This window comes from Symphalangus syndactylus, chromosome 12 (genome assembly GCF_028878055.3).
Source record: "Symphalangus syndactylus isolate Jambi chromosome 12, NHGRI_mSymSyn1-v2.1_pri, whole genome shotgun sequence".
Classification (NCBI taxonomy): Eukaryota; Metazoa; Chordata; class Mammalia; order Primates; family Hylobatidae; genus Symphalangus; species Symphalangus syndactylus.
Genome location: NC_072441.2, coordinates 145,973,786 through 145,992,837, shown reverse-complemented (window position 1 = coordinate 145,992,837; position 19,052 = coordinate 145,973,786). Strand labels below are relative to the sequence as shown.

Below are 19,052 nucleotides of genomic sequence, written 5' to 3'. Positions count from 1 at the left end.
GTCTGGCTTATTTCACTTAGCATAATGCCCTGAGGGTTCATCCATGTTGTACCATGTGTCAAAATTTCATTCTTTTTTTTTTTTTTTTTTTCTGAGGCGGAGTTCTGCTCTGTTGCCCAGGCTGGAGTGCAATGGCACAATCTCGGCTCATTGCAACTTCCACCTCCCGGGTTCAAGCAGTTTTCTTGCCTCAGCCTCCCGAGTAGCTGGGACTATAGGCACACACCACCATGCCCGGCTAATTTTTTTGTATTTTTAGTAGAGATAGGGTTTCACCATGTTGGCCAGGCTGGTCTCGAACTCCTGACCTCAGGTGATCCGCCCGCCTTGGCCTCCCAAAGTGCAGGGATTACACGCATGAGCCTCCGCATCTGGCCTCATTCCTTTTTAAGAAGGAATAATATTCTATTGTATGGATATGGATATGCCACATTTTGTTTATCCATTCATCTCATCCACCAATGGACATTTAGCTTGTTTTCACCTTATGGCTACTGTGAATAATTCTGCTATGAACATGGGTGTGTAAATATGTGAGTCCCTGCTTCATTTCTTTTGGATATATGTCCAGAAGTGGAGGGTCACTTTGTTTTATTTTATTTTGTTTTATTATTTTTTGAGGCGAACTTATGCTGTGTCACCCAGGCTGGAGTGCAATGGTGTGATTCAGCTCACTGCAACTTCTAACTCCTGGGTTCAAGCGAGTCTGCTGCCTCAACCTCCCAAGTAGCTGGGATTACAAGTGCCTGCCATCATGCCTGGCTAATTTTTGTATTTTTAGTAGAGACGGGGTTTCACCATGTTGGCAGGATGGTCTCAAACTCCTGATCTCAAGTAATTTGCCTGTGTCGGCTTCTCAAAGTGCTGGGATTACAGGCATGAACCACCACGCCCAGACAGCCAGTTTGTTTTAAATAGAAAAATTCATCCAGCCCTCAGCTGCCTCCCCTACCCACCCAACACCCTACGAGTGGTTCTACGAACTTCTGTCCCTGGCTCTGAGGACAACCAGGAGACAATATGAATGACTCAGTGACAGCCTGTTCACATAATGCCAAACCACTCAAGTCTCCAGAGCTATCTGCCTTGCCTTGGGAGGTAGTGAGCTTCTTGTCATTGGCAATGTGCAAGCAGCAGAGGATGGCCAGATGCTTTCTGGGTGGTTCTTCGTTGGAAAGAGAATGGATTGGTTGAATGCCAAGGAACCTTGCAGCTGTAAGACTAAGGCCGGGGGCTTAAATTCTGAGTTCTCCATTCTGAGAACCTGGGCTGGTGCTAAGATTCAGCCACTGTAACTGTTCTGGGGCTTTTCTGTTGCTGCCCTTGAGTGCATCTGCAGGAAGAGGGGAGTGGTTGTTATCAGAGTATGGGGACAGCTTCCCAGTCTGCCTTCCTTTTACACTGCGTCATGAGCATTATTCCATGTTGCTCTGTAGCCGGGGAGTCCATCTTTCTGGCTCTGTAGCATTCCATGGAGTGAAAGGGCCACGGCTGTCCCCAGGTGTGCTGCCCCAGGTGTGCTGCCCCAGGTGTGCTGCCCCAGGTGGGCTGTCCCAGGTGTGCTGCCCCAGGTGGGCTGCCCCAGGTGTGCTGCCCCAGGTGGGCTGCCCCAGGTGTGCTGCCCCAGGTGGGCTGCCCCAGGTGTGCTGCCCCAGGTGGGCTGTCCCAGGTGGGCTGCCCCAGGTGTGCTGCCCCAGGTGTGCTGTCCCAGGTGTGCTGTCCCAGGTGTGCTGTCCCAGGTGTGCTGTCCCCAGGTGTGCTGTCCCAGGTGTGCTGCCCCAGGTGTGCTGTCCCAGGTGTGCTGCCCCAGGTGGGCTGCCCCAGGTGTGCTGTCCCAGGTGTGCTGCCCCAGGTGGGCTGCCCCAGGTGTGCTGTCCCAGGTGTGCTGTCCCAGGTGTGCTGCCCCAGGTGTGCTGTCCCAGGTGGGCTGCCCCAGGTGTGCTGTCCCAGGTGGGCTGTCCCAGGTGGGCTGTCCCAGGTGTTAGACATTGAGGTTATTTGTAGTTTCTTGAGACTCCAATAGGCTCACAAAATCCAAAGCTTATTTAAGTTTTTTCTTTATATAAAAATCGTTATTTTTATAATTGTAAATTTAACTTAATTGAAGTATTATTTATATACAATTAAACGTACCCAAGTTAAATGTTACCTACATATTTGCCCCATTCAGCAGAGGAATCCGTTTTATGGAGTACCATGATGTATTGATGGGCGTTTTGTTATTTTCAATTTTCCCCTAATGGCCAGGCATGGTGGCTCATGCCTATAATCCCAGCACTTTGGGAGGCCAAGGTGGGAGGATCCCTTGAGCCCAGGAGTTCAAGACCAGCCTGGCCAACATGAGAAAACCCTGTCTCTACCAAAAAAATACAAAAATTAGCTGGGTGTGGTGGTGCATGCCTGTGGTCCCAGCTACTTGGGAGGCTGAGGTAGGAGGATCGCTTGAGCCCAGGAGGTTGAGGCTTCAGTGAGCTGAGATCACACCACTGCACTCCATCCTGAGTGACAGAGCCAGACCCTTTCTTGAAACAAAAACCAAGAAACCAAAAAGAAAAATTAGCTGGGCATTGTGGCTGGTGCCTGTGGTCCCAGCTACTCAGGAGGCTGAGGTGGGAGGATTGCTTGAGCCCTGGAGGTGGAGGTTGCAGTGAGCTGAGATGGTACCACTGCACTCTAGCCTGGGTGACAGAACGAGACCCTGTCTCAAAAAAAATTTTTTCCCCTATTATTTTCCTATTATGATCAGTGCCACAATGAATTTCTGTGTGTTTGTATATATATGCACACACCTGCCCTTACTCCAATGGTCTGGCATTTCTGTAGGAAGAGATTTAAATATATATAAAATGACATTTTGGTCAAATGGAACAGGTTCTTCTAGGAGCCATTCTGGGGTGGGCTGAATGGACTAAGGTGGATAAACATTTCCAAGGATGCTCTGGAAGCAGTGTCTGTTTTTCTCTTTGACCTGGTCTCTCTGGCTGCTGATGAGGCCCTTGGAAATCCTGAGGTTTCAGGCATCAGGAACACCTGGATTTTGATCTTTAAGAACCAGAGCGAAATGAAAGGCCAAGCTCTCTGAAAGCAGAACAGCTTTCTTGTGTCTCAGATGTCTCAAATTGAAATTAAATGGTAACAAGCCAGCGTCGGGATCTGACAGGGCACCCGGGAACCTGGCTCCTGAGATCAGTACCCACTGGCCTCCCTTGGTTTTCTGGTCTTGGGTTTTTTGTTTGTTTGTTTTTTCATCACTGGGATGTATTTAAATTAAATGAGATGACCGTCAGTGAATTAGCGAGCTGGGAACTAGTGTAGTCCTGTAGGCAGAGCCTGGCCCTTGGTGCACACAGATCTGAATTTGCATCCCAGCTCCTCAGCTCACTTGCCGTGTGACTTTGGTCATGCCACCTCTCTGTCTCAGTTTTCCCATTTGAAAATGGAAAGTGACCACGTAATTCATAGCATCAGTGAAGCTTAATGTAGATAAAGTGCTTATCACAGTGCCTGGGACTGAGCAACCCTTCGTAAATGGTAGCTGTCACTAATACTACTTGAATCTCAGTGCCGTTATCAACTTGCTGTGTGACCTCTGGTAAGTGTCTTAGCCCCTCTGGTCTCAATTTCCATGTCTGTAAAATGGGACTAATAACCTGCTCTAACTGATACCCAGAATGTTCTTTATAGCAGGGGTCCCCAAACCCTGGGCCATGGACCAGTATCTGTCCATGGCCTGTTAAGAACTGGGCCACACAGCAGGACGTGAACAGCAGGTGAACAAGCATTACCACCTGAGCTCCACCTCCTGTCAGATCATTGGCAGCATTAGATTCTCATACGAGTGCAAACCCTGTTGCGAACTGTGCATGCGAGGGATCCAAGTTGCGTGCTTCTTATGAGAATCTAATGCCTGATGATCAGAGGTGGAACAGTTTCATCCCAAAACCATATCTGCCCCCTGCCAGCACTCCTGCTGCCATCTGTGGAAAAAGTGTCTTCCCTGAAATTGGCTCCTGGTGCCAGAAAGGTTTGGGACCACTGCTTTATGGCCTCTAAAACATTTTTCAGGCTTTTCTTATCCTCTCACCCACCAAAGACAGCCACGGATAGGAGGCAGGTCTTGGGGTGGCAGCTGCAAGACGTAACCAGAAGTTGTTGGACAGGTGGACAGTTTTGATTTAGACCATGAGAAATAGTTTCGTTTCCAAAGCATTTTGTTTAGCATCTGTGTGAATGAGAGATAGGCGAGGAGCATTTCTAGTCTGGGGGAGAGTAAGAGGGGAGGCAGATCCCCCCAGCAGGGTGTGCTGTGTGCCTTGTGACCAGTCCAGAAAGAAGAGCAGAGGTCTCTGAGGAGCAAGGGGCCCCTGCCAGCCTGCTCTCTTCAAAGCTCATCTTTCAATTCCTAACCCTTGGCTCCAGCCCCTGAATGATTTCATCCACTGCTCTTAGGATGAAAACCAGGGTCCCGTTCCTGACTGCTGGTGCCTATGTGGTCTGGCCTTGCCAGCCTGTCTGACCTCATACTCACCGCTGACTGTCTGCTCACCAAGCTTTGGCCACGAGGGCCTTCTTAAATTCCTCAAATGCCCAGCCCCTACCCACCCCAGAGCCACCTGTCTGGAACTTTCTTTCCTCCCTTTGGTCTGGCAGTGTCTCATCCCTCTGCTCTCCGCTTATTATTTTATTTTAAAAATTTCTTTTTAAAAGGCCAGGTGCAGTGGCTCACGCCTGTAATCCCAGCACTTTGGGAGGCTGAGGCGGGCAGATTGCTTGAGCCCAGGAGTTTGAGACCAGTCTGGGCAACGTGGGGAAACTCCGTCTCTACAAAAAAATACAAAAATTAACCAGGCATGGTGGTGTGTGCTTGTAGTCCCAGCTACTCAGGAGGCTGAGGTGGGAGGATGGCTTGACCCCAGGAGGCAGAAGTTGTAGTGAGCTGAGATTGCGCCACTGCACTCCAGCCTGGGTGACAGGGCAAGACCCTGTCTCAAAAAAAAAAAAAAAAAAAAAGAAGAAAACCCTTCTTTTTAAAAGATACAGTCTCGCTATCCTGCCCAGGCTATTCTCCAACTCCTGGGCTCAAGCGATCCTCCTGCCTTGGCCTCCCAAAATGCTGGGATTACAGGTGTGAGCCACCGCGCCTGGCCTGCTCTCAGCTTAAAAGTCACTTCTTCAAGGAGGGCTTCCCTGACATGCCACTCTTCTGGCAGTGGGTACGTGTCCTTCTTAGCGCTTGTCACAACGTGAGTCATGCTTTGTTTAGTGCTTTTCCTGCTTGTGTAAGCTCCAGGAAGGCGAGGCCTGTGTCTTGCTCTCCAGCCTCTTAAATCTCTGGGTGAGGAGTAGGGGCTGTTTGGGGGAAGATAAAGTTTACCAGAGGTATCTGGATGTGGGGCCTGTTTCCTTAAAGGTTGGGCTGTAGACTGGGCTCCCAGGAGGGTGAGTCTCCTTTTCAGGTGTGTCATACTGTGTCACCACCAGCCCTTGAATGATTGCAGCCAGCCCAGGGGAAGGGCCGACCGCGACTGGGGCAGAGGACCCCGGAGAGGGAAAGGGTTAGACCGCCACCTGCTGTCTAGTGCTGGCATAACCTCAGAGCCGAAAATCATTCTGTTCATCCAGCTGATGTGTATTATGCACTTGCTGTTTTCTGAGGTCTTAACATTTGGCTGGTACTATGCTAAACACTTCATATTCCTTCAACAGACAGCCTGTAAGCTCCTGCTGTGTGACAGGCACTGTTCCAATTTCTAGGAATACCACAATGAACAAAACGCAAAAATTCCTGCCCTGCTGGAAAGCGGAGGCTGACAAAACATAAAGCCTCGCTGACAGCAGGAAGTCCCGCGGGGAAAAATTAAGCGGTGAAGGGGAAAGGGAGCCCAAGGGGGCTACAATTTGGAATTTCTGTTTCACTCTCACAACTGATTTGTGAGGAGTACATACCGCTCTGTTACAGATAGAGGACACTGAGGTACAGAGAGGGTGAGTGAGTTGTATAAGGTCACAGAGGTAATCGGTGACAGCTGGCGTTGTGATTTTTTTTTTTAGACTACTCTCCCTCCCTGTAAGTAAGAAACAGTGTGACCTCGGCTGGCTCTCTCTTTCAAGCCACAGTATCACTTGAGATAGACCCAGGTTTGAATCTGGGTGCTGTGGTTACTGGCTGTGTAGTCCTATATGACTCAGCCTCCCTCTCGGACCTGAAAGTTCAATGGGCTGGTGTCTGGGGAACAGTGTGCTCCTGCCTAGCACAGCACAGATGCGCCGACCTCTGGGCAGGTGGTGAGAGGTGCGAGCTTGGGCGGTGAAGAGGAGAGGGGAGAGTAACAGTGCCATCCCGCAGGCGTCCTGCCTCTGCGGCTCTGCCCCCTGCATCCTGTGCAGCTGCTGCCCCGCCAGCCGCAACTCCACCGTGAGCCGCCTCATCTTCACGTTCTTCCTCTTCCTGGGGGTGCTGGTGTCCATCATTATGCTGAGCCCGGGCGTGGAGAGTCAGCTCTACAAGGTGAGCGCCCCAGGGGAGGCAGGGCAGCCTCCAGTGAGGGGCCTCAGTGGCTCCAGGATAGAGGGCCCAGGCTTGGGGTCACAGCTCATCCGGAAGGGGAGGCAGGGTGTTTGGGTGCACTGATGATCTGAGGTTGGAAATGAGGGGAGGAGGGCTTGAGCCTCTTGGGGGGATTCTTCTTTCTCCTAGGCCACAGTCTCCTTGGAAAATCTTATTAATCATTATTGCCCCCCTGGACACTGGCCTAGGGGATGCTCTTCTCCCTCTTAGTGCTCAAGCCCAGGTTGGGGCTCCTAACTCTTCCCTTCATCTCAGTGTTTTACAGCCTAGCACAGACCCAGGGGGATGTGGGCATCACCGTAGGTGCCTTATACACATTTTAGTGTGTAAGAAAACGAGATTCCCTGGGGAGTTTGTAGAAATGCAGATTCTCAGACCCCACCTTGAGGCTCTATTCCATGGGAGAGGGGCCACAGAATCTCTGTTTTCCCAAGCATCTCAGGTGGTTCTGATGTAGGTGGTGGGTGGAGAACACTTTGGGAACCCCTGCTTTAGACAGTGCAATAGTTACTGAGGCTGTGGGAAGTGAACAATAACAAGATGTAACTGGGGAGCTCCCTCCCAGGGCTTCCGCCCCAGAGAGGACTAGGAATGGAGGTGGAGGCAGTGGAGACAGAGGTGAGGGGCTCCCCTCCTGCCTGGTCCAGCCCCTGCTGGGAGAGCCTCTTTCCTGGCCGGCCTTGGGAGACCAGGGCTCTGGTTTATAAAGGGAGCTGCCAGGGTTCTGTGTGGGGTGGGGCTTTGATGCTGCTCTGTCTGTCTCCACAGCTGCCCTGGGTGTGTGAGGAGGGGGCCGGGATCCCCACCATCCTGCAGGGCCACATCGACTGTGGCTCCCTGCTTGGCTACCGCGCTGTCTACCGCATGTGCTTCGCCACGGCAGCCTTCTTCTTCTTCTTCACGCTGCTCATGCTCTGCGTGAACAGCAGCCGGGACCCCCGGGCTGCCATCCAGAATGGGTGAGAGAGGGGTCCCTGCCTGCACCCTGGGACCTTCCCCCAGTGCCTTGCCCGCTCCTCTGCCCGTCCAGGGATCTGCAGACCCTACCCCAGACTCAGGAGCCACGGGGGGGCACAGCATGGAGAACAGCTCTGAGTTATATCCATTTCTCAGATGAAGAGTAAGGCTCAGAAAGGGTGGCAGCAAGCCTCAGGCCCCGCAGCACTTCAGTGACGCAGCTGGGGCTGGACCTGGGTGACCACCCTCACCACTGCTTGGTCCTTCCTCCTGCCCCTTAGGGTTTTTTCCAGGGCCAGGAGAGACTTCCTGTGCCCAGCAGACCACCAGAAAGCCCACGCTCACCCCTCCCAGCACCTGCTCTTTGTGGGTGGGGGCTCTGGGGCCAGGCCCAGTCTGGCTTCCAGTTTCCCTGCCTGCACTCAGCTTCCTTGTGCATTCCCCCACCGCTTCCATAGGTTTTGGTTCTTTAAGTTCCTGATCCTGGTGGGCCTCACCGTGGGTGCCTTCTACATCCCTGATGGCTCCTTCACCAACAGTAGGTGGACTTGGCAGGAGGCATGGGGGGCTGTGGGGAGGGAGGTGGGGCAGCAGGTTAGAGGAACATGGTGGGGCTGCTCTTTGTTGGGGCACACAGACCCCAGGCTGCTGGCTGGGTCCTCGCTCCCCACCCATGAGACAGCACTGTGGTGCTTGGTCACACGGCCTTTGTGCAACCCAGGGGTTGGGGGAGCTGCCTTGCCCCGACCCATATCCTGCCCTCTGTGTGTAGCTGGGGGCTCCCTGAGGGCAGGGACTCTGTTCTTCTCAGTGTCCCTGGTGCAGGGCGTAGCGGAAAACGCTTGTTGAACGAGTAGATGTGAGAGAGGGACCCTCCTCGCCTCACTCCCCTCTCCCCACCCAGTCTGGTTCTACTTTGGCGTCGTGGGCTCCTTCCTCTTCATCCTCATCCAGCTGGTGCTGCTCATCGACTTTGCGCACTCCTGGAACCAGCGGTGGCTGGGCAAGGCCGAGGAGTGCGATTCCCGCGCCTGGTATGCAGGTCAGTGCTGCCACCCTGCCTCCGTGTGGGGACTCGAGCCTGGGCGGGGCTGGGGCTGCCTGAGAAATCGAGGGTCCCTGAAGCTAGATAAAACTGGGGGGCATCTCTAGCAGCCACTGCCTTAGGGCAAGATTCCAATTGTCCCAGGGAGATGGGGGTGCCAGCTGATCCTGGGGTGTCTTCCGGGGGATCCGAGGAGAGCTGACCTGGAGAGGCCTTCGAGGGGTCTTGTTTGGGGGTTCCTGCCGGGTGGGCCACACACAGCCAGTAGTGTGTGAAGCCCTTTTGGTGGTGCCCAGGCTGAACTTCAAGTGACACCTGGTCCCTGAAACCCCAGTAGCAGGGTGAGTCCCTGGTTCTTTCAGTTCTGAACACAACGAGGAGAAAGGCTCACCTGGGTGCTGTTTGGTTTTCACACCTCCGTAAACTTGCCCGTCTCTCTCGGACAGGGAGGGCAGGTCAACAGCCTGTACCTCGTTCAGTTTTTGCAAGACTGTTTTGAGTTCATTGTATTTATTGTTACAATTCCCTTATTACAAGGTAGCAAGTGAATCATGTTAGCTGAGGGTGGGGCAATGACTCACAAAGGTGTTGGTGAAAGGCAGTGACGTCATTCTTCAAGTGGGGAAACCGAGAGCTGGAGAGGGGGAGAGCTGCCCACAGGGTCCCTCGAGGGTGTAGGGGTCCCTATTCCTCCTGCCTCACCCCCTGCCTACCCTCTCACTACCCCTGTGGCCAGGCCTCTTCTTCTTCACTCTCCTCTTCTACTTGCTGTCGATCGCGGCCGTGGCGCTGATGTTCATCTACTACACTGAGCCCGGCGGCTGCCACGAGGGCAAGGTCTTCATCAGCCTCAACCTCACCTTCTGTGTCTGCGTGTCCATCGCTGCTGTCCTGCCCAAGGTGCAGGTGAGCCTGCCTGTCCCTCCCCGGCCTGAGGCCCGGCCCCTTAGTGGGTGGGACTTCTTGCAGGAACCTGGGTCCTGGGGCTGTCATCACAGAGGCTCGGCCCGAGCGTGTGGGCTTCCAGGTCAGCGTCCCCAGGTTACAGTCGGGCTCTCACGGCTTCATGCTGCGTGTCTTTAGGAGATGCCCCAACCTCTCTCTGCCTCTCAAATATTAAATGGAGATAATAAGACCTACTGCTGGAGTTATTCTCAGGATTGAGATCCTATTTGTAAACACTCCATGCCTGGCCTGTAGATTTCCCTCAGACATTAGCTATTATTGTAGTTATTATTGTTGTCATCTTTGTTTTTATGCAAATCAGTAGAACATTAGGGGGAGTCCCTGAGCGGTGATTCCTAGACACTCTGGAAGTAGTGTAGGAAGGTGCAGTTTCACATTCCCAATCCAAGACCATCTGGAATAATGGGCAGGAGCTCCCAGAGGAGCTGCATGTTCTTCAGAAAGTACCGCTTGCCCCTTCTGAGTCCAGCGGTGCTTTGCGGTTTGAGATCTCAGCACACCAGCGGCTTCAGGGGCTTAGGGAGTCTTCAGGGGTCCTTAGCAGAAAGGCTGGGAACCTCCCTTCTGGTCAGAGCCTCATTTCCCAGTAAGAAAAGTTGAAGCCCAGAGAAGGTGAAGTCTGTGTCTCAGGTCACACAGCAATCAGTAATTATCCAGCAAATACCTCTTGAGCACTTCCTGTGTACCAAGCCCTCTTCTAGATGTTGGGGATATGGCTGTGAGGAAGGGGAGGAGGAATAATGATGATAGCCAGTAGTTAGTGGCCTCGGACATGTTATTTGATCCTCACACCATCCTCATCCTCACTTTACAGATGAGGAAATGAAGGCTTAGAGAAGAGGCCTAGCCAAGGTCACATGGGGAGCTGGGATTCGAACCCTGGCAGGCTGGCTCCAGAGTCTGTGCTCTGGTTTTCTTTTTTCTTTCTTTCTTTTTTTTTTTTTTTTTTTTTTTTTGAGACAGGGTCTGGCTCTGTTGCCCAGGCTGGAGTGCAGTGGTGTAATCTTGGCTCACTACAAGCTCTGCCTCCTGGGTTCAAGCGATTCTTGTGCTTCAGCCTCCCAAGTAACCAGTGATCTGCCCACCTCAGCCTCCCAAAGTGCTGGGATTACAGGCATGAGCCACCACACCCAGCCTAAAATTGTTTTTGTTTTTGTTTTTTTGAGACAGAATCTTGCTCTGTCACTTAGGCTGGAGTGCAGTGGTGTGATCTCAGCTTACTGCAACCAACCTTCACCTCCCAGGTTCAAGCAATTCTTCTGCCTCAGCCTCCCGAGTAGCTGGGATTACAGGCAGCCACCACCACACCCAGCTAATTTTTGTATTTTTAGTAGAGACAGGGTCTTGCCATGTTGGCCAGGCTGGTCTTGAACTTCTGACTTCAAACCATCTGCCCGCCTCAGCCTCCAAAAGCACTGGGATTACAGGCATGAGCCGCCATGCCTAGCTGCCTGTACTCTTAATCACAGAGTTTAGGTTCATGTTTTTACGTGCATGTGTGGTGCGGGGTGGGGAAGGACAGGCCACAGGGGGCTAGGCCCAGTGAGGTGATTTTGGGTAATATGTGCGATGTGGAACATGACAGAGGGTGTGGGCTGAAAGGTAGGTGGCTGGCAGGCGCAGGGCTGCCGTAGTCAGGTTCCCAGGGCTCCGAGGGGGTCCTGTCTGAATACTGAAGAGGGGCTGCGTGTGCGGAGATGCTGGGAAGGAACATGTCAGAGGGAGGGCACAGCGAGGGCAAAGGCCTTGCAGTGGGAGAGGCTGGGCAGGCTCTCCAGACAGAGAGCAGGGAGGAGTGGGGCAGCGGGCCAGGTGGAGATAAAGGAATTCAGTGTGATGAGATGGGGTTTCAGCAGGGGAGGAGGGCAGTAATCTGAGGGGTGTTAAGAGAAAGAAGAATTAGGACTCAGCCTTTGGTTAGTGAGGTGGGTGGTAGGTGGCCTGGTTGGTGTTTTCCCTAAGTGGGGTGTGCTGGGGTATCCTCGGCGGGTGGGAGTTTCTGAGGTCCCTTGGCTGGTGTGAGTGGGCTGGGTGGGGTGGGGTGTCTCTGGTCTGGCAGGGGTCTTACCAGTGAATGGCTCTTGCCAGGATGCCCAGCCCAACTCGGGTCTGCTGCAGGCCTCCGTCATCACCCTCTACGCCATGTTTGTCACCTGGTCAGCCCTATCCAGTGTCCCTGGTAAGTATGGGCCCAGGCTCAAGGAGGCCTGGCCTCGTTCCCGGGTCAGTGTCAGCCTACTGTGGGGCTGGAGACCCTCACAGGTGACAGGGACATCCCTGTTCCAGCCCGTTCCGAGACTCAGTCCTCCCATGAGGTGGGAGGGCCCCGTCTGTTCCTGAGTTGTCTCTCTGCCCTTGTGGCTGCTGAGCACTCTGTTGCTGGGACTTGAGTGGTTGGCCGTGTATCTGTCTGTCTATTAGGGATGGCTCTCTAACAACCCTCAGGGCCACTTGGCTACCTAGGCCTGGCCTGCATGGGCTGAGGGTGATTGTGCTCCCATCTCCAGAACAGAAATGCAATCCCCACTTGCCAACCCAGCTGGGCAATGAGACGGTCGTGGCAGGCCCCGAGGGCTATGAGACCCAGTGGTGGGATGCCCCGAGCATTGTGGGCCTCATCATCTTCCTCCTGTGCACACTCTTCATCAGGTACGGCCAGGTCTGGATTCTGGGGAAGGATCCTGACTGGGGGCCCTGATCCAGAGTGAGGGGAGGGCGTGGGAGCCAGGATACCAAGCTGGAAGGTGCTCTTCACATTCAGTGTGTCCAGCTCTTGCATTGTGCGGGAGGGGAAACTGAGTCCCTCAGAGGGCATGGCATGAGTGGGCGACAGAGGCAGGCATGACCTTGCCTCCTGGCTCACGGCCCTTCCCGCATACTGGGCCAGTTCAGTTGGGTGCAGACAGCTGTGGGGTCAGGGAAGGAGCATGGACTGGGGTGAGTGGGTCCAGGGTCTGTTTCTCACCTGCTGTGTGGCTTGGGGTAAGTGGCTTAACCTTTCTGAGCTCCTGTTTCCTCCTCAATGAGAAGAGGACGATAACCTCCATTGTAGTGGATGTGGCTGTGACCCCACACTCTCCCCTGAGAGAAGGCAGCTCACGCTGAAGGTCACACAGCGGCTCTTTTCAAAGGGGCATCTTAGTAGGTGCTTATCCGTGTGGACTCTGCAGCCAGACTGTCTGCATTTGAGCCTGGCATTGCCACATACTAGCTATGTGATCCTGGGCAAGTCACTTAACCTCTCTAGGCCTCCATTTCCTTGTCTGTAAAATAGAGATAAAAATAGTACCTTCCTCATTGGATTGTTGAAGGGCTATAGATGAACCAGTATGTGTAAAACACTTAGAAAGGGGCCGGGCGTGGTGGCTCACACCTGTAATCCGCAGCACTTTGGGAGGGCGAGGTGGGAGGATCTCTTTGGCCCAGGCGATTGAGACCAGCCTGGGCAACATAGTGAGACCCTGTCTCTTTTTAAAAATTAACAAAACAAAACAAAAACACTTAGAAAGGAACTTGGCAAGTAGTAGGTTATTTGTAATCCAAACACTTTGCCAGACTGAAGCAGGAGGATTGCTTGGGCCCAGGAGTTCAAGGCCAGCCTGGCAACATAGTGTCTCTAAAAAAAAAAAGGTTTTGTAATTAGTCAGGCCTGGTGGTGTACATCTTTTAGTCCCAGTGCCCGAGGAGGCTGAGGTGGGAGGATCGCTTGAGCCTGGGAGTTTGCCAAATTAAGTGTTGCATATTATTGTGAACATTTGCATAATATTGTGAACATTTGTATATTAGCATGAACATAATATTGTGAACATTTGCACAACTAGGTAGCTGTGGGTGACTGTTCTTATGAGTCACTAGATCATAAGATTAGGTTTAATTTTTGTTTACACGGATCAGGCAGACCCTGAGTTTGCCTTCCTGTGGCCGTGCATTTCTCCAAGTACCACTTTCCATCTGCCCTTAACTCTAGAGGGAATCTTGGCTCTGCTCCCCTGATCTCCCCCATCCATCCACCCCAGTTCCAACAGCACCCCTGCCTCCAGGCCCCTGGGCTAGAACATTTTAAGGCTCTTTCACATTTTCTTCTGTTTTGGCCTTTTTCAAAACATTTTCTCCAAGCCAGTTCTGTACAGTTCATAAACATCTGTCCTCTTTGTCACATTTGATTCCTTTTCAAGCTGGAAAGGCTTGAATTACCTCTGTGTCCTTTCCTCTCCTCTCCCCTCCCCTCCCCCTCCTCTCCCTTTTCTTTTTTGAGACAGTGTCTTCCTCTGTCACCCAGGCTGGAGTGCAATGGCACGATCGCAGCTCACTGTAGCCTCAAACTCCTGGGCTCAAGTGATCCTCCCACCTCAGCCTGCCAAAGTGTTTGGATTACAGGAGTGTGCCACTCCTGGCCTGATGACCTTCATTTTACAGATAGGGAAACTGAGACCCGGGGAGGAGGCCATGAGCATATGGTGGCCGGTGGCCGAGGAGCTTGGAACTCTTTCCTTGCCCCTCGTTCTCTGTCCCTTCCCCTCCCTGACCTGGCACAGCTGTTTTTCCTGCTGCTTCCACACCCACAGCTCCCTGGCACATGCGCTGCTGAGAGCCCAGGGGCTCAGGTCTGTTCTTAGCATGGTTCTTAAGCACAGGCAGCAAAGAAGCATATGCGACCCGTGAGGGCCAGGCCCACCCAATCTGGGCTGCCATGCATGAGATATCCATATGGTATTTGGTAGATAGGATGGAGAGGGTGGAGAGGGTGGTTAGAGTAGAGAGGGTGGAGAGGGTGGAGAGGGTGGAGAGGGACTGACTCACAGCAAGGGTGATTTCTCATTTTGCTGGGGTGGTGGGGCTGGAATCCAGCTCTCCTTTTCACTTTTTTTGTGGAAACGTGAGTTGGTTTTTCAAAAATTTTTATGTCTCAAACTATCAAATTCTGTTGAAAACATCAAGGCTCATCACAGAAAAGCATGACATACAATCATTACTGTTGTTCTTTTTTTAGTGAAAGCATGAAGGAAAGGGAGGCCATTGGTAAAACCACCTGACGCTAATAAAATGGAAACTTAAAATTAATGGCAAACGAGCGTGATTAATTATTAACATTCTTAATGGATGTAGTACCTGGTATGGTGCTTTGTAGTATTAGGCACTCAATACGTGTTTATGGAAATGGCAAAGGAACAACCCTAACAACAGTGACTGTTGATTGAATTGATATTCTGTGCCAGGCACTATGCTAGAGACCTTACATCATTATTCCATCTAGTCCCCCCAGCAGCCCTCTAGAGGAGGTACAATTATCCCTTGTTTTACAGACAAGGAATCAGAGGCTCAGAGAGGTTAAGTGTTTTGCTCAAGGTCACACAGAAAATGGGAGTGGGGGTAGGGGTAGAGTTGAGAGGCAAAGCAGTTTGTTAACTCCCAGGCCCAGTAACCGGGTCACTGGCCTCTGAGGCTCTGGGACCATTTGTGTCCAGTGTTATGACCAACACCAGGGCTATCTATTTGCCCACCTTCCTCCCTCCCCTGCAGTGTGCGCTCCTCAGACCACCGGCAGGTGAATAGCCTGATGCAGACCGAGGAGTGCCCACCTATGCTAGACGCCACGCAGCAGCAGCAGCAGGTGGCGGCCTGTGAAGGCCGGGCCTTTGACAATGAGCAGGACGGCGTCACCTACAGCTACTCCTTCTTCCACTTCTGCCTGGTGCTGGCCTCACTGCACGTCATGATGACGCTCACCAACTGGTACAAGTACGTAGCCGGTGGGGCATGGGGTCAGATTCGGGCTTCATGGTTGGAGGGTTAGGATCAGGGTGTGGAGTTCAGAACCAAAGTTACAAGGTCAAGGATAGAAGTCATGAGGTCTAGCGCTGGGATTGTGGTCATTTAGTGTCACGAATTTGGTCATTTGGTTACAGTTAAAATTGAGAGTAGGAGGTCATAAAGCCAGGATTGAAGTGGCAAGGCCAAGGAGTTAATGACAGTAATAAGGTCAGGGGCCACCCCTAAGTTACAGGATCAAAGGTCAGAATCAAGGGTAGCAGTCAGGACTAAGGAGCTCCAGGGTCCCCAGCTCAGAGGCTGGGATTGAGGTCCCGGAATTAGGATCACAAGGTTGGAGACCAGGAGTCAGGTCATGATCTCATGGACTAACACTGGGCTCAGGATGGGAATAGAGGTCAGGAGCTGTGTCCACGGTCACAAGGCCGGGTGTTAAAAATGTCAGAGACGGACTGGAGTTACAGGGTAAGAGCCAGAGTTGAAGTCAGGGTCACAGGTCACAACTGGGTCATAAGGCCAGGGGCCATGATAGAGGTCGCCAGACTGGGCACCAGGCTCATGGGGAAGATGGTGTGTTCCAGACCCGGCGAGACCCGGAAGATGATCAGCACGTGGACCGCTGTGTGGGTGAAGATCTGTGCCAGCTGGGCAGGGCTGCTCCTCTACCTGTGGACCCTGGTAGCCCCACTCCTCCTGCGCAACCGCGACTTCAGCTGAGGCAGCCTCACAGCCTGCTACCTGGTGCCTCCTGCCACCTGGTGCCTCTCGGCTCAGTGACAGCCAACCTGCCCCCTCCCCACACCAATCAGCCAGGCTGAGCACCCACCCCTGCCCCAGCTCCAGGACCTGCCCCTGAGCCGGGCCCCCTAGTCTTAGTGCCTTCAGGGTCCGAGGAGCATCAGGCTCCTGCAGCGGCCCATCCCCGCGCCACACCCACACGGTGGAGCTGCCTCTTCCTTCCCCTCCTCCCTGTTGCCCATACTCAGCATCTCCGATGAAAGGGCTCCCTTGTCCTCAGGCTCCACGGGAGCAGGGCTGCTGGAGAGAGCCGCTCTAGAGCGGGGAACTCCCACCACAGTGGGGCATCCGGCACTGGGGCCCTGTGTTCCTGGTCACCTCCCCCAGGGGCCTTGCCCCCTTCCTGGACTTCGTGCCTTACTGAGTCTCTAAGACTTTTTCTAATAAACAAGCCAGTGCGTGTACCATGTTCTGTGCCCCTCACCCTCAGCACGGAGCCCCACTGCATGGAGGCCAGTGTGGGGTTTGGGAATAGAATGTTAGGGCTGAGGAGGCTGGGACATCAGGGCCAGACCAGGATGAGCCTCAAAGGCAGACAGAATGGCCTGGGCTCTGTCTTCTGGGTCATGGAGCGCCTGAGGGGAGGCGGCCAATGAGGAAGGAGGGGCAGACCAGGGTTTTGAGAAAGTGGGGTGTGTCTGGTGGTCAGAAAAGGAGACCCTAGAGGCAGTGGGGCCAGCAGGAGGCTGCCCGACCATCCGAGGGAGGGCAGTGAGAGAGTCACAGTGGGGAGGAGGGGGCGATGACAGGGCCAGAAGGTGCTCTTCAGGTCCCTTCTCACCAGGGCCTGCCTCAAGCTCCCGCCCACCTCTGACCTGCCTGGAATTGTTACCACCCTTGGTACCTGCCCTGACCAGTCAAGCCCCAGGCCTCGAGGAGCGTGTGCCCTTGAGTCAGCCAGGCTGGCCCAGATCCCTCTGTGCCACGGAAGCCGTGGGGCTGCTGTCCGGCTCCGGATCATCCTTCTCTGGGCCCTGGTTCCTCATTCATTCAATGGGAACAATGCCACCCCGTCCTAGGCTGTTGTGAGGATCAGAGGAAGCAGCCCATGCAACCTACCTGGCACAGTGAGTTCTTGAGAAATAACATCAGCCCCCATCTCACAAGGGCAGAGAGATGTGAGGGAGACTGACAGGCTCCTGGCTAGGGCCCCAAGGCCTGGTCTTGTTACGACGGTGGACTGCAGGCCATTCGTCCCCTCCATTTGTGGGGATAAAAATAGGTATGAAGGTGCTGGGGATGGGTGCTGGGGACACAGCCTGCCTCTAAGGCTCTCCTGGGTTCTGGGGTGAGTGACTGGTGGGGCTGCACTGGGACCTGTGGGGTCACCGAGGAGGTAGGACAGGCATCTGGAGAATGTGTAGGAGTCAGCTGGGCCAAGAGAAGCCACAGCACTGAGGGCAGGGGGACAACACAGGAGCCGGAGGGTGTGGGGTTCAAGGACCAGGGAGAAGCCAAGATGGCCAGGGTGCAGAGAGAGGTGGGTGGCGAGGTTAATATGAGCTTGGAGACATGGGCCAGGCCAAATCACACAGGCCCTTGAGAGTCATGGTGGGGAGACCAGACCTAATCCTGCTGGTAGTGGGGGGCCATGGAGGGTTTTAGAGCAGGGGAGAAGTGGTGAAGGTGTGGGCTGACCATGGAAAGGCCCTACATGATTTCGAGCACAGCAGGGGCATGTCATTTTAAGATTGCCATTTTAGAAAGGTTTCCCTGGATGAGATAGAGGGGAGTGCAGCAGCTGGGGGCAGGTGCCAGGGCTCAGGGCAGAGGGAGTCGGGGCCTGCTGGGGCAGGGGCTGAGGAGGGCTTCTCTCACTGCTGGGATGGATCTTGCAGATGCTCTTGTCCCTGCTGCCTTTCGGCTGAGACCCCTCTCTTCAGAGCAGCCTGAACCTCCTTCCCCCAACCACAGATTTCGCTTCTTTTCTTATTTCACCCTTGGGAGAAAAAGCTCACATTGTGCTCTTGATAACATTTTCTTTGCATTTGTGCAAGTGGGGAATTTTTTTTTTCTTTTTTTGAGACTGAGTCTCACTCTGTCACCCAGGCTGGAGTGCAGTGGCATGATCTCAGCTCACTGCAACCTCCGCCTCCCAGGTTCCAGTGATTCTCCTGCCTCAGCCTCCCGGGTAGCTGGGATTACAGGCATGCACCTCCACGCCCAGCTTTTTTTTTTTTTTTTTTTTTTTGTATTTTTAGTAGAGACAGGTTCACCATGTTGGCCAGCCTGGTCTCGAACTCTTGACCTCAGGTGACCCACCTGCCTCGGCCTCCCAAAGTGCTAGGATTACAGGCATAAGCCACCACGCTCAGCCTAAATGGGCAATTTTGTCCAGCTTTTGTAGCCTTGTTGCTCTATAGGTTTTAAATTATTCATTCAACAAATGTACTGAACACGAGTTCTTTGCTGCGGTGGGCTGGAGCAGGACTGGCTGGGAAGGGGCAGGGGCCAGGCTGAGGAGCTGGAATGCCTGGCTAGGGAGCTGCAGGTCCCCAGTGTGGAGGTCACCACCTTTGGGAAGCCACCTCTAATCCCCCAGGTAGGGCTTCCCCCTGTGTCTCCTCAGCCCCTGTTCTTCCCTCCAGGCACTGGCTATGCTCATGAACCTGCTGTTCCATGTCAGGCCTGACCAGCTGCCCACCCAGGACCCAGGACGTCCACTTGGCCTGTCTGCTGGGCGCTCCCTTGTCTCCTGCCTAGCACTGTGGTTTCCACATATCCCCCTGTCTTCCCTTCTCCTCCCTCACCCTCATCTTTCCTCCACCTCCTGTTCTCCGTCACCTTCTTTCTCAGTCACCTCCTCTTCTCCATCATCCTCTCTGTCACTTCTCTTTCCTCTTACTCTTCTTTGTCACCTCCCCTCCTTTGTCAGTAGGTGGGAGAGGCCCGTGAGATCCCACTCTTTTTGTCTGCCAGCCCCTGACACACTGGGCTTCCCTGCCGGAC

The 19,052-nt window shown here is 53.5% G+C and overlaps 1 protein-coding gene across 3 annotated transcripts in view; it reads left to right on the top strand.

Moving 5' to 3' along the window:
• Positions 1–16,510, top strand: part of SERINC2 (serine incorporator 2) — a 57,728-nt gene extending 41,218 nt beyond the window's left edge. For all 3 annotated transcript variants that reach the window (XM_055255489.2, XM_055255490.2, XM_055255491.2), the window contains 9 exons: positions 6,347–6,508; positions 7,337–7,527; positions 7,984–8,063; positions 8,430–8,567; positions 9,307–9,476; positions 11,625–11,715; positions 12,044–12,185; positions 15,057–15,275; positions 15,887–16,510. In XM_055255489.2, the coding sequence (XP_055111464.1) occupies positions 6,347–6,508; positions 7,337–7,527; positions 7,984–8,063; positions 8,430–8,567; positions 9,307–9,476; positions 11,625–11,715; positions 12,044–12,185; positions 15,057–15,275; positions 15,887–16,022 (1,329 nt within the window). In that variant the 3' untranslated portion in view covers positions 16,023–16,510. The remainder of the gene's footprint in view (positions 1–6,346; positions 6,509–7,336; positions 7,528–7,983; positions 8,064–8,429; positions 8,568–9,306; positions 9,477–11,624; positions 11,716–12,043; positions 12,186–15,056; positions 15,276–15,886) is intronic.
• The last annotated feature ends 2,542 nt before the right edge of the window (positions 16,511–19,052 follow it).